Genomic DNA, 12245 nt, shown 5'->3' with positions numbered 1-12245 from the left:
CCGTAACCATAATTAAATATTAACCGACTTTCGCTATTACAATACCAGAAAGATATAGAAAGATTTATTGAAAAAGAGAGAGCTGCTTGGTGAAGAATATGTTTGCTTGGCTAAGCTGACTAAATTAATAAATCAAATAAAAGTAAAATAAAAATGAAAAGTAAATTAAATAAACTAAAAAAATTGGTTTAAATGTCTAGGCCAAAGCTTAATGTGTAACTGTGCCATAAAATGTGACGATTTAAATGCGATGTGATGACTGTACTTTCTCTGGGTGTGAGTGAGTGTGTGTGAGGTCAGGTGAAGGGAAATCAAAAAGTTCTCATAGCAAGAGCTGCCCCAAATATCATCAAATTTAGCTACAGTCCCAAATTGAATTGAATTCTAAGATTGCCACTTACCGCCAACATTGCAGTTCGCAATGTAAAGTTAAATTTTAGTAATAAATTTACAAGCTATTTAAAAAACTAGGGAAATTTCGATTTTAACCTATTGCTAGGCCACCTGCTTCTAAATATAATCACTTTGTTTATGACCAACAAAAACATTGGCAGGCAGCATGGCTCTAAAAATAGTCCATGTGATTATCTGGAGGAGGAATTCGCTTTTCTCATCTGGGTGGCCTAACCCTGACAGCAAGAACTTATTTGTTTCTCTGGCATTCAAAATGCTTTCTGGCCGCAGCACGTGACAAATGATAATGATGAGATCTTAAAGATCCTAAAGGTCCGATATTGATGAGGTAGAATTTTGTGGATAGTTTTCCCAATGAGAGCGGTATGAAAGCAATGAGTTTTGAGTGTGAGCTGCACGGTTGGTAAGTGAGAGATGAATGATGTTGAAACGTAAGGAAACACAAAGATGAAATGTAAATGATGAATGATGATTTGTGTGAGCATTTGTGTGAGATATAATGGCACAAAACGAATTCGAAAATAAAAAAACGTAATAGAATTTTGCCGAACAAAATAGAAATGAAATGAAAATAAGTAAATAATAAGGCGCCTTCATTTCATTTTTTTTGTTTAAAACAAACTAAATAAAATAAAATAAATTAGATACGCAGCCACCGTGCAACTGTTTTTCTTCAGAACCTACCCGCACACAATAAAGCGTAGGGGGCAAAACGATTTCAAAGATTAATCAAGTATATATTATATATTCGGGTAAAGGGTTAATAACTTTTTGTTTGGTTGTTCTGTCAACTGTTTGTTCATAGCGATGAAGGATCGTTCACAGCAATGAAGAAATGAGATAGAGATCAAAAGGGATGGGGCTTCAACATTGAATAACCGACTTAACTAACGAGATCCTGGCAATATATCTGCTACAATTGAATTCAAACTGCTAGTGGCTAGCTGCTAGTTGTTTGCTAAACGGGTCTACTAAATCTATCAAAGACTGGACGGTACGTACCTGTTGCTCGGCTAATGCGCGCTCGCGATCGTGCGGCAAGTACGTGGGCGCCATCACCAGGCGGAGCTGCTGCTCCTCCTGGATGATGCGCTGGCGCAGGGACTGCATCTGCTGCTGGTAAACGTCGATCTGGGCCAGCGTCTGCTCGAGGCTCTGCGACTTGGCCCTGACCAATTCGCCGAGGCCGTCGAGCACGCGCACCAGATCATCGACATTCTCGCTCAGGCGCGGATCACCGCCCATGCCATTGCGGAAATGAACCTGTGGACGAGATGGTAAGCAGGTATTAGCCATGCCAGCGCCCCCAATACTCACCTCCAGTTTCTCGATGGACAGTCTCAGTTTCGTTTTCTGCACATTGATGTCGGCCAGGGTCTTCTCACAGAAGCCGAGCTGATCGCGCAGCGGTTTCTTCTGCTGCTGCGAGGAGTCCAGTCCCTGCTTCGTCTTTTCGTGCCAGGAGCGTATATCCTTAATCTTGCGTTCACATTGGTCCCATTCCTCGCAGGCCTCTTGCAGCAGGGAGTTCTACAAGATACAATATAGAATATGCAGAAAAGAAAAAGAGTTGAATAATTGTTGGATTTCGCATAGAGATTCTTCCACTCTGGTGGTGGCATGCCACTTTACCCTCTCTAGCAGCACCGCTTCCACGGATATCTTCGCATCCTCGGCCTCCTGCAGTTTGTCCTTGAGATCGCCCACAGTCGTCACTTGGCCAATGTGCTCCAGTTCCTTGTCCATTTCGCTCAGATGCTTCACAATCGGTTTAATACTCTTCACAGCCGTCACATAGTCGTTCAGTTTGTTGCGTGCCTCGGGCAGGGTGCGCAGCTCGATGGTCTGGTCGATGAAGGTGCGCTTCTCGGAAGCCCACGACATCACGATCTGGTAGAGGTTCATGAACCTCGTCCACGCGTCCAGACTATCGCCCACCGCCTGCTTCTTCTCATCCAGCCAGCCGCGTACCTGGGCCAGCGATGCGGCCAACTGATCGATGGTCGTCTGCACCAGCGTCTTCTCCTCGCTGTTGCGACAGTTCTCGATGATCAGCTGGCCGTTGGTCTTGACCAGGGTGAAGCGTTCGTAGATGGCGGTGATCTCGTGATTAATGCGCTGCAGCAGCTCCTTCATCTGTGTGGGTGTGAGGCTTCTCTCCTGCACCTGCACCTCCGCCTGGAATAGCCAACGCTGCACCTCGTCCACACCGGCCACATATTCGGTGCGCACGGTCTTTGCCCGCTTGAAATCCTTCTCTTTGGTCTCCATGGTCACCTGGACGCGTTCGGCAAGTAGCTCAAGAGCGGTAAACTCCTGGGCAATGTCGCTGGGCAGCTGATTCTGTTTGGCCTGGTAGTGGGCCGTTGTCTGGGCCACCAGTGATTTGCTCTCCTCGGCGGCCTGCTGCACCTGACTGTTCAGTGTGATTAGGAGCTGTTCCGTTTGGGCTATGTGCTCGTCGTAGACGTGAACCGACTGGAGTTGATCGTGAAGCGCGTTTAGCTTGTCCTGCAGCTGCGAGATGCGACGGAAGACTTGCTCGATCTCCTCGAGATCCTTGCTAACCTGTTGCTCCTTATCGCGCAGAGTGTCGTTTAATCTGAAAAAATACAGAGCGGTTTGTTAAGTTTCAGGGGCACGTTATTTAATGGCATGCAGTGAATGGGAAGACAGTGTGAAGACGACCACGCGGTTCCTGCTGGTATAGACCAAGTTCTATTCCGTACACGCGTGGAGATCTGAAAGACCTCTATCTATAGAGATATTTGGGGTGCTAAAAGTTATTTAGCTGGCACAAAAGGCTGAAATATTCTGAAGTTTTCAATGTTCTTTTGCTGCGCATATATATATATCGCTATATATATATATGTGTAAGATCCACTGGGCTTTGGCCTCGAGGCTGCGAAGATTTCCGTGAAAAATGAATGCTGCCGTTTGGCTACAAGAGAGTTTTCTAAATGAAACGCCTCGAGCACAGTTGCTTGGGTCTCGGCAATTTTTCGAAATTCGAAAAAGATTTTCGTACATTTCTCATAATTCGAAATTGCCTTGATCCCATTGAGACCCAAAGAGCAAAACTTTTCTTCATTTAAAAGCCGCCGTAAGAAACTAAAAATCAAATAAATGAATTCCCTAGCGCTTCTTGGACACGCACCACTTTTAAAATGTCTTGTTTTTGTTATAGTTTTAGCTTGTGTGTATTTTTAAAAGCGGCGCATGTTTAAATTTATATTCCCCTCATTTATTTATGTTTTTTTTTTTTCGTGCTTTTTCGATTTGCATTTTGGCCGTAGACAAGCTGACGTCATTGGGGCGTTGCAGTGAACGGGATGAATCAATGAGTAACATGGATCGTTTATGAAATTCGCATTGATTTCCGTTCCGTATTTCCAGCACATGACGCATATCACTCATACGCCCTGGTGGCCCAAAGCAAAAGCGCTTAATGTGTTCTTGAAGTATTATGTTGTATACGTGTTCGCTTTCATGTCCAACCATTGCACTTGGCATGGAATGACGGATTCGTTAATGGAACGTTTGTTGCCCTTTACAGCCACCGCCGAGTGGCGTAGTGAAATGCTGCCCAAGATGAGGCCAAGTCAACTCACATTTGGCTCTTGGCCAATTGGCCGAAAAGTCGGCTGAACACATTTTCAAATTTAATTGTTAAATGCGCTGCGCCGAAACTGAGAAAATCGGGGAGCGGAAATAAACGAGATACTCGTCTATAAACTAGCCAGAATTATTTCGGCGTCATTTTTCGCAGCCAACAAATATCGAACTGGTAAGTTCTCAATTTTGTTTGGGTTTGAATTGCCGCCGCCGCTGTCGACAAGCGAACAAAATAAATCTAAGAGCAACAACAAATGGGAAAATTATTTTTCCTCTACGCTATTTTCAGTCGGCTGCCATTTTGTGCAAATTAACGATTTAAATTTAGTACGCGGCTCTAATTTAAATGGCAAAATATGCTAGAAATGCCGCGGTGAGCACGAGTGAAAGTGAAAGGCAAATGATGTGAAGTGGCGCGTGTTGCTCCAAAACGAAACAAGTGTTGTATATAAAACAAATCGTAAAATATACCAAAACATTTGCGAAAAATAGTTTGATCAATTATGGCGACAGTAGGAATGTAATCATTCCCTCAGCGACGGCGATAAGCATTTGGGTCTGGCTATTTCTGTCGCCTTGGCTACGTCATCGTTTAAAGTAGAAACGCGTGCGACTCATGTGCTCTTTCTCTCCGTTTCTCTAGCGAATCGAATGAAGCGAAAATAACAAAAACAATCACACCTGACGACCCTGGCTGGTATTCAAGTATATATGACTATACCAGTACCAGAGACCGGTGATGTTTTGCATAAATACGATGGATGACTTAATCAAGTCTTGAAAATTTCTACCAGCTCTCGTTTAAGTACGCGATTTCTATCTTCCTCATTTTTTTGTGGGAAATTAATCACCTTATGCTTTTCACGACTTGAACTACGTGTGCGTAAGTGGCCGGCAATTAGCTACAAATTTTTAATTGCTGCTCAGTCTTCTGCCTGCGATTTTGGATCGTTGGCGACAACTTTCGGACCTCCTGTGACTTTGGAGGCAGAAGTGTGCTCAACTTTTGGAACCTGCGAGCTCTCTGCTTGACTTCCAGTGCCTCAATTCCGTAGGCGGAATTTCGGTGAAACCCAAGCAGACGCTGCAAATGGAAAATTAACTCCCGGGTACTCGGTGCTGTTCGCTCGTTACGTATACGCCTGGTAATCCACAAAGCGGCGTTCGAAACTTCAACATGAAAATAGAAAGAATCGAAGGGGAGAAATGTAAATTCCGATTAGAAGGCATTGGCCCAAAACGAATATCCATTGTCATACATCTCTCTCTTGTATTTTTGGGGCGCCGGTTGATTGTATTATTATTTTCTTTGCTTTGCTGCTTCTCTGGTATTTACTACTTCTTAGTTAATTAATTTGATTTAAAAATATGCGTATATGTATTGCGGTCGCTTCGTTCGTTTGCTCTTTCATTTAGTTTCCAGCCATCCAGTTTGAGAAACACGTCCGCTTGCAACTAACTCTAAATAAAAACTGATTCGAATAGAATCTCAACGCTGGCACCACACGCCAAAATTGCCAAAAACTTTGCTTCGGCTGTCGTCGGCTGTCGATCGGTAATGTTAATGGCGCCCGAAGGCGCTGCGGAAATAAAAGAACGAAAGCTGCTAAGAGCCCAACTCACCACACCAAAATATTTGGGCAAGGGGGGGCGACTGAAAGTTATAATGGCCAAGTCACTTGACATTAAATAAACTGGCTGAAATCAACGAACTTAGCAGGAAACTCTCACCCTTTTTTCAGAGCAAAATTGTACACAAAGTAGTAGTGCAGGGCTGATTGATAAAGCCAAATATACCAATTCGCCGGTTTAGATAAGAAAAGCCGGCTATAAACTTACCACTCGAGAGAACCGGAAAAAGAGAGCAATGCTGTGGAGTGTAACGAAAAAAAGCTAACAGCACTCTGTTAACGGCTAACAGTGGCGAAAATAAACTTATTATTACCCGATTACCTCATTTGGGCAAAGTTTTTATTATTATTCGCTTCTGTTGTTGTCTGTTATTGGTTTTTATTTGTTTCTCATTTTATTTCTGCCTTAGCCGAATGACAAATTGTTAATGCAAATGCATATGCAAATCCCAGATTAAACTTGGATTTGATTGGGTGCCTAGTGATGTCTTATACACCTGATAAAGTTGGTAAATCTGCAAGATACTTGTATGATTCAGCAGTAGTTCATTTGTCACACACTTCAAAAAGTAGCGCATTTGGTTTTTAATTCACCTTTTTTTCATACTTTTGCCATTTCTTACTGATGAAGTCACCCAACTCAAGCAAAAAATTAAATTTTCACTTGTGTTTTTTATTTACTTATTCTTTATGATTTTTTCGGCATTTTGTTTACATTTTGCTCACATTGCTCAGCTTGTTTCCTCTCAGGCATTTCATCAATGGCATATACATATGAATATTCCGCTTTAGAATCAGTATACAGTAGTTGTGCAAAAATCAAATTTACTCGTCAATGGAGTTAATTGTCGCCTTCAAGATAAACACGCTCACAAGCGCCGCGAAATTGTTAAAAATAAATTATTAAATCCCCAGAAAACGCAAGGGACTTAATGTATTTTTGCTGATTAGATTTTTGCATGCCGAGACAATGTTGTTAATATCTCAAGTGTGTAAATGCATTGAAATTTTGCGACGCATTTTAGGATATACAATATACATATCTCAGTTGTGTCTATATAATTATCGATGACATGCCGCTTGGAGCTATATTAGATCACTCTTTTCGGCGCGATGATGGCATAGTTTATTTGTTCAGTTTGGGACAGCCACATTTGAATGTGAGCACAATTAAAGGAAGAAATACTTCAGTCAATTTATGTGGAAGCCTCTGGGGGATCGAAAGGAATGGCATTATCTTATTAGATCATTCCAATTATAAACAGCTGAATGATATTTGCACGTTGTCTTGATAATCATTTTATCTATCAACAGCGAAACGTGATTATCCATACAATGTGTACTTGATATATAGAACCCGTCACCGCTTGGCAGCAGTCAAAACATTTGTCATTTCACTCGCTTTAAGCCTCCTAAAAACTTACGCACATTGCGGTGGGTTTTGAGGGAAAAATTGGGGAAAAGCTGAAGAAAATTATAGACACAGCTGCTGCTCTCGTTTTTCAAGCAGACTGCTGTCAAGAAAACAACAAATTGTGTGTAAAAATAAAACAAAATAATTTGGGGTAAGCGAGGGGCCGACGATCTTCCCAAAAATTGTGTCAGTGTGAAAGGCCAGAAGGCAGAAAAGTGGGCCGCTGTCAACGGAAAAGTGTATACGTGATCCGAGTATCGGGGCTTATAAACAAATAAAATGTTGCTGGCAACATGTTGCAAAGCTTTTGGCACGTGATTAATTAGCGAAAGAAAATCCACAAAAATTTCAATGAAAATCACTGAACAACAATAAGAATAAAATGAATTGACATATTGGCACAGTTTCTGCGTTTTTCTAGCGCCAGGCAAAAACAAATATATATAATTATCAGGCATTTCCGCCAAAAAGACAAACGAATTCTTTCTGTGTAGCTTATCGCAAAAGCGAAAAGCATATATGGACGTAATATATATAATATAGCTCCTAAGACCCCTATCGCGTTTGATAAGACCGAAGCTTTGGCACAGTTCTGTGAAGAACGGGATAGTCCCCAAAATCAAAAGAAAACAAGTGTTTAAAAATAAACAGTTTTCCGGGATTCTTAGAACAATAAAACCAACAATTATTTCGGGAAATAGCAGACTGAAAGGGGTAAAAAAAAACTATAAGCCCCGCTTACGTAATGCACACACAACAACGCCGACAACGAAGCGTAACACTTGGTCTGACGTCAGTTTTCAACTCAAATATAACAATAAGATGGCATTTCGAGGGCCAAACAAGTCAGGCGTCTTGGGAAAGGGTTTAAAAAGGCGAGAAGCATTTGTTTTAGAGCTATAACTAAACTTTATAAGTATGTAGTTTAGTTGTAAAAAGTGCTGCTAGGAAAATTCTTAATGGCACTTTCTGGTGATTTTAGAAATAAGTGTGATATAAACATGAGAGCCTCTGCGATACTCATCTGTAACCAGTTAAGTTTTCTAAATTGCCGTTTATTTTCATTAGGCAACAAGTTTGGCAGCTCAATATAATGTATGCAAGCCAATACAATTTCCGGAATTAAACGATTCGACTGGGACCTTTGTTTTTGTTTTTGTTTGTTTTGTTTGGGTTTGTTTCTCTTTTTGGGTCCCCAGTCACGCGTAGTTAAGCGCATTATATGGTACACGGTATATGGTGGTATGTTGTATATGGTTTATGGCATAGTTGATAGGGCTCTGGTAATTGGGGTTTCACTGGGTACTCACTTGGCCTGCTGTTCAACTAACTTATCCACTTTGGCCTGTATGGCCTCCGCCGAGGGTTTGTGTACTTCCCCAAGGAATGTGAGGATGGATTTAGAGAGCGCCTCGATTTCTTTATGTGATGATTTAAGTTGATTTGATTCTTCACGTAGTTCCTATAAAAATGTACAAATTATTATTAATTACAATGTTTGTTCAATTATGATTCATTTGGTGCGGTTATGTAATGCTTAATATAAATGCTCATTGCAACATCTTAATTGTTGTAGAACATTTTTTGTGTATCTCCCTCAATTTCGGTTTCATTTCCAGTTTTTGTGGAAGGTCACCACTGTATAAAAGTAAATAAATTTGTTGACTTGACTTGGCAGCTTTTGGAGCTTGAGGTTATTTGATCAAGCAGATCTTCGACAAAATGAAATATGTGGTCTAAACAAGAAACTAAAAGGGAAATAATATTTATAGTGCCAAAAAGACAATCTTAAAATGTAACTAAGTGTTTGCCTTTGTTTATCAATGGTTTGATATTTCTGTTCGTTATCGCTGAATGCTGCTATACATAGTACATACATATATGGCAAATGTATGACAACATCGTTAGTTTGATTTGGACGGGCCTAGCTTTTATGGCTGAAAATTGCTTCAATTGAAATGTGATTTGAAAGCCTGCTATTGACGTTAAGGTGGGACTACCTTTTTAGTTGCTTAATTTGTGTTTTTGTACTATTTATAGTTGACCGATTGAAAGCAAACTTTCAAAGTTGTTATCGCTCCGAAATGTGATTTCACTCGCCTACAAATCACTCAAATCATTGCTGATAATAGCTACAAGTGATAATTGCTAGTGTAGTGAGGCACAATTACCTTGAGTTCGTGAAGTTACAATAAAATAATGCAATTAATATGGAAATATAAACAAAATCAGAGGTATGCAAACAGCTCTATGTTATTTATAGGTCATTAATCATTGGAGTACCTCTGGTTCTGTGGGTTAGCTAAAATCAAGAGTCCACAGAAACCGAAAGTTAGAATGTTGTTTTGTCTTGCCTCGCATTCAACTCTTGATTACTGTGATTTAGTGGCTTTCCGTGCTAATCATTCGCAACACATCGTTAGGTAAATTTTGGAGCTGCCTCCGAAACTCAGCTGCTCCGCGGCTTTCGAGAAGCTCCAGTCGGCTAAAGAGAGTCCAAAGAGCGAGACAAACGCAAACTACGAGAGCGCAAGCTCCGGTCCACAACGTGACCATGAACTTGATGTCGGCATGGTGTTCACGGCTATACAATGTACGTATATATCTAACACTTACATATGTATCCGTCGGAATGTGTTTATGCATGGATATTGGTAAAAATATTTGACAAACATGAATGCCCCCAGGGAAGGGCGGATTTGCCACAGCGAAACTAAGTGAATGAATGGGTGCCACTAAGTATCACATTGTGATACGAACATGAATGAAACATACCAATGAATTTTTATCATTTTTATGAAAGGTGGATATTTTTATAACAAAAAATAAAGAAGTGATAGAGCAAGTACACTTAAAAGGGAAAATGAAAACGTTTCCGCTCTTGCTTATTTATCTTTTAAATGTTGAATCCACACTTATATTAAAGTCACAACTCACCTGAATGGCATTCTTCGTATCTTCCAAGTGACGTCGGGATCTTACAGTCGGATCGACATTGCGGAACTTGTCCTCCAGTCGACCAAGTGCCTTTTCCCAGGCGTGCAGGCTGTTCTCGAAGCCGTCCCAATGCTCGGCCAACTGTTGCAGGTTGTCGCGTCGCTGTTCCAGGCTGCGCACCAGATCCTGCCAAGATCTATTCAGTCCGGCGTTATCCTGTTCAATCAGCTGGCGATTGCGGGCGTCCGCTTGGCGGATGAGCGATTGGGCCTGCTGGTTGACTAGCGTTAGGTCGCTGTTTTGGCTCTGAAATGTGCGAAGGTATAAAAAACAAGCGGCATGAAATTGGCTCTGACGTAACACCGATTCCGGAATCGCGGTTGGTACAAAATATATATATATATATGTATGTAAGAAGTATATCTGGAATTCCGGTTTTCCGTCTTGGTCTAGAGTTTGCTAGGAGCTTGCTAAGTGTGCCCTACTTTAACTCTGACATATGTCTGGCCCATGGAGTTGAAAGGCAAACGTTGCTTAATTCATATATAAATTTTATAGATTTTTCTTCACAAACACAAACGCACATGCACGCACACACAAACACACACCTCGAGTGTAGCCTCCTTTTGCGACCTTTATTTTGTTTGGTTTCTTATTGGTCTTTTATAGATTTCAAATGGCTGATGACGTTAGCCGTTGGCTTTTCAATATCGATGTCTATCTGGCTGGCGATTTTGTTGTAGTAATACTTTTGTTCAATTTCAATTTGCGCCTTGCTCAAAAGCACATGGCGAATTTTTTATAACGAAACGGGTAATTCAAATTTAACAAATGTAGCGATTCTCCTCTTTCTTTCTTCTGCTCTCTTTCTATACACATATATGTACGGCACGAATCGCGAATACGAATCCAAAACACGCTGCCAACCGCACAGATAAACGTCTCAACTTGAAGTGAATTCGATGGAACTCAACAAAAATCCAAAAGCCCCAAAAGCAAAAGCAAATAAGCACGAGTTAGAATCTCTCTCTTAGTTTGCCAGAGAACAGGTCGAAAGAGAGCAAAAAGCCGGGCAAACACGTTTTTCCAACCATTTGGCATAATGTATGTGTATGCGAACAACGTTTTTGGGTGGGCGTGGGCGGTCAAAGTTGGGCTTCGCACATATAATGTGTATATCACGCATACGCCACCGTGTACACGTCACTCTCTTTCTGTGTCGCTGACTCCCTCTTTTATAATTGGCAACAACAACAATTGCCGGCACAGCAAAAACAACAAAGCACAACAAGTACAACAACCAAACAGCTGTGCACAAAAGAGCAAAAAGAGAGGACAAAGGGCAGGTGCTCTTAAAGCTCACTCAGCAAACACCAACAAATGTGAACTTAGCATTTGTATCTCAATATCTCACTGAAAAACCAGGGCTAAAACCGAAACTAAAATATCTGAGGCCTTGAAGTGTTTGATATTTATGGTCTTCTTTTTGAATAAATTATAAAAAAGTGTTTAGAAACGGTTTGGGTTAAAGTAAATACAACCAAATTGAATTTAAAATTTAATCATCTAAACAGAGTAGAAAAAAATTAATATATTTATCCAACAAAAGATATAAATATATCTCTAAAATTCAAGATCCAAATGTAGTTGCTAGACTCATCCATCCCTGGCTCAAAACTGGTTGCTTGATACAGTGTTGCTGCTGCTGATGATGTCATGAGCTTAATTCATTCCGGGGCAACAGCAACAACAACAGCTGTTTTTTCCAGTTGTCTAGCATAAAAATCGAGCCAGCGCCTTGAATAATTAGAATCGAACTGGAAGTCCGACAACAGACGACTGAACGATAAGCTCGACAAATAGTGAACAGTAGGTTAAAAGTTTAATGAGTGCCCAAGGTAAAAGCTTATGAAAGTAAACAAATGGGCACTCAACGTGTTCAATAAACAACTATCAGCTGAAAAAAAAAGCAATCTCTCTTTATTTTTAAGTTTGAATAAGAGAGGAGGGTTTCCTAAGAAGAGAAGAGCAGATGAATGCAACTGAAAGTGAGTCAAGAGTGCATTTTATTTGCTTTCGCCGGCCGGCAAAATCGTTGCTACGAAACGCAAAAGATACAAAACGATTGCACTTTGGTTTTTTGTGGTGCCACTCTATAAAGCTGCTCTTAAGGCGATACATTCGCATATGTACATATGTAAGTTAGTGGCACATCCTTGTGCAATGTGTCATTT

General features: G+C 40.9%; 1 protein-coding gene across 27 annotated transcripts in view; it reads right to left on the bottom strand.

The window, feature by feature from the left end:
* LOC6527578 (nesprin-1) overlaps window positions 1–12245 on the bottom strand; it is a 103898-nt gene that overhangs the window by 47536 nt on the left and 44117 nt on the right. For all 27 annotated transcript variants that reach the window (XM_043206885.1, XM_043206886.1, XM_039370781.2 and 24 more), the window contains 5 exons: window positions 10012–10317; window positions 8385–8536; window positions 2047–3016; window positions 1732–1944; window positions 1417–1677 (listed from right to left, as the gene is read on the bottom strand). In XM_043206885.1, coding sequence (XP_043062820.1) covers window positions 1417–1677; window positions 1732–1944; window positions 2047–3016; window positions 8385–8536; window positions 10012–10317 — 1902 coding nt within the window. The remainder of the gene's footprint in view (window positions 1–1416; window positions 1678–1731; window positions 1945–2046; window positions 3017–8384; window positions 8537–10011; window positions 10318–12245) is intronic.

Source organism: Drosophila yakuba, chromosome 2L (assembly GCF_016746365.2).
Source record: "Drosophila yakuba strain Tai18E2 chromosome 2L, Prin_Dyak_Tai18E2_2.1, whole genome shotgun sequence".
In the NCBI taxonomy this organism is placed as follows: domain Eukaryota; kingdom Metazoa; phylum Arthropoda; class Insecta; order Diptera; family Drosophilidae; genus Drosophila; species Drosophila yakuba.
The sequence above is the reverse complement of the archived record's forward strand: the minus strand, read 5'-3'. Positions and strand labels throughout refer to the sequence as shown.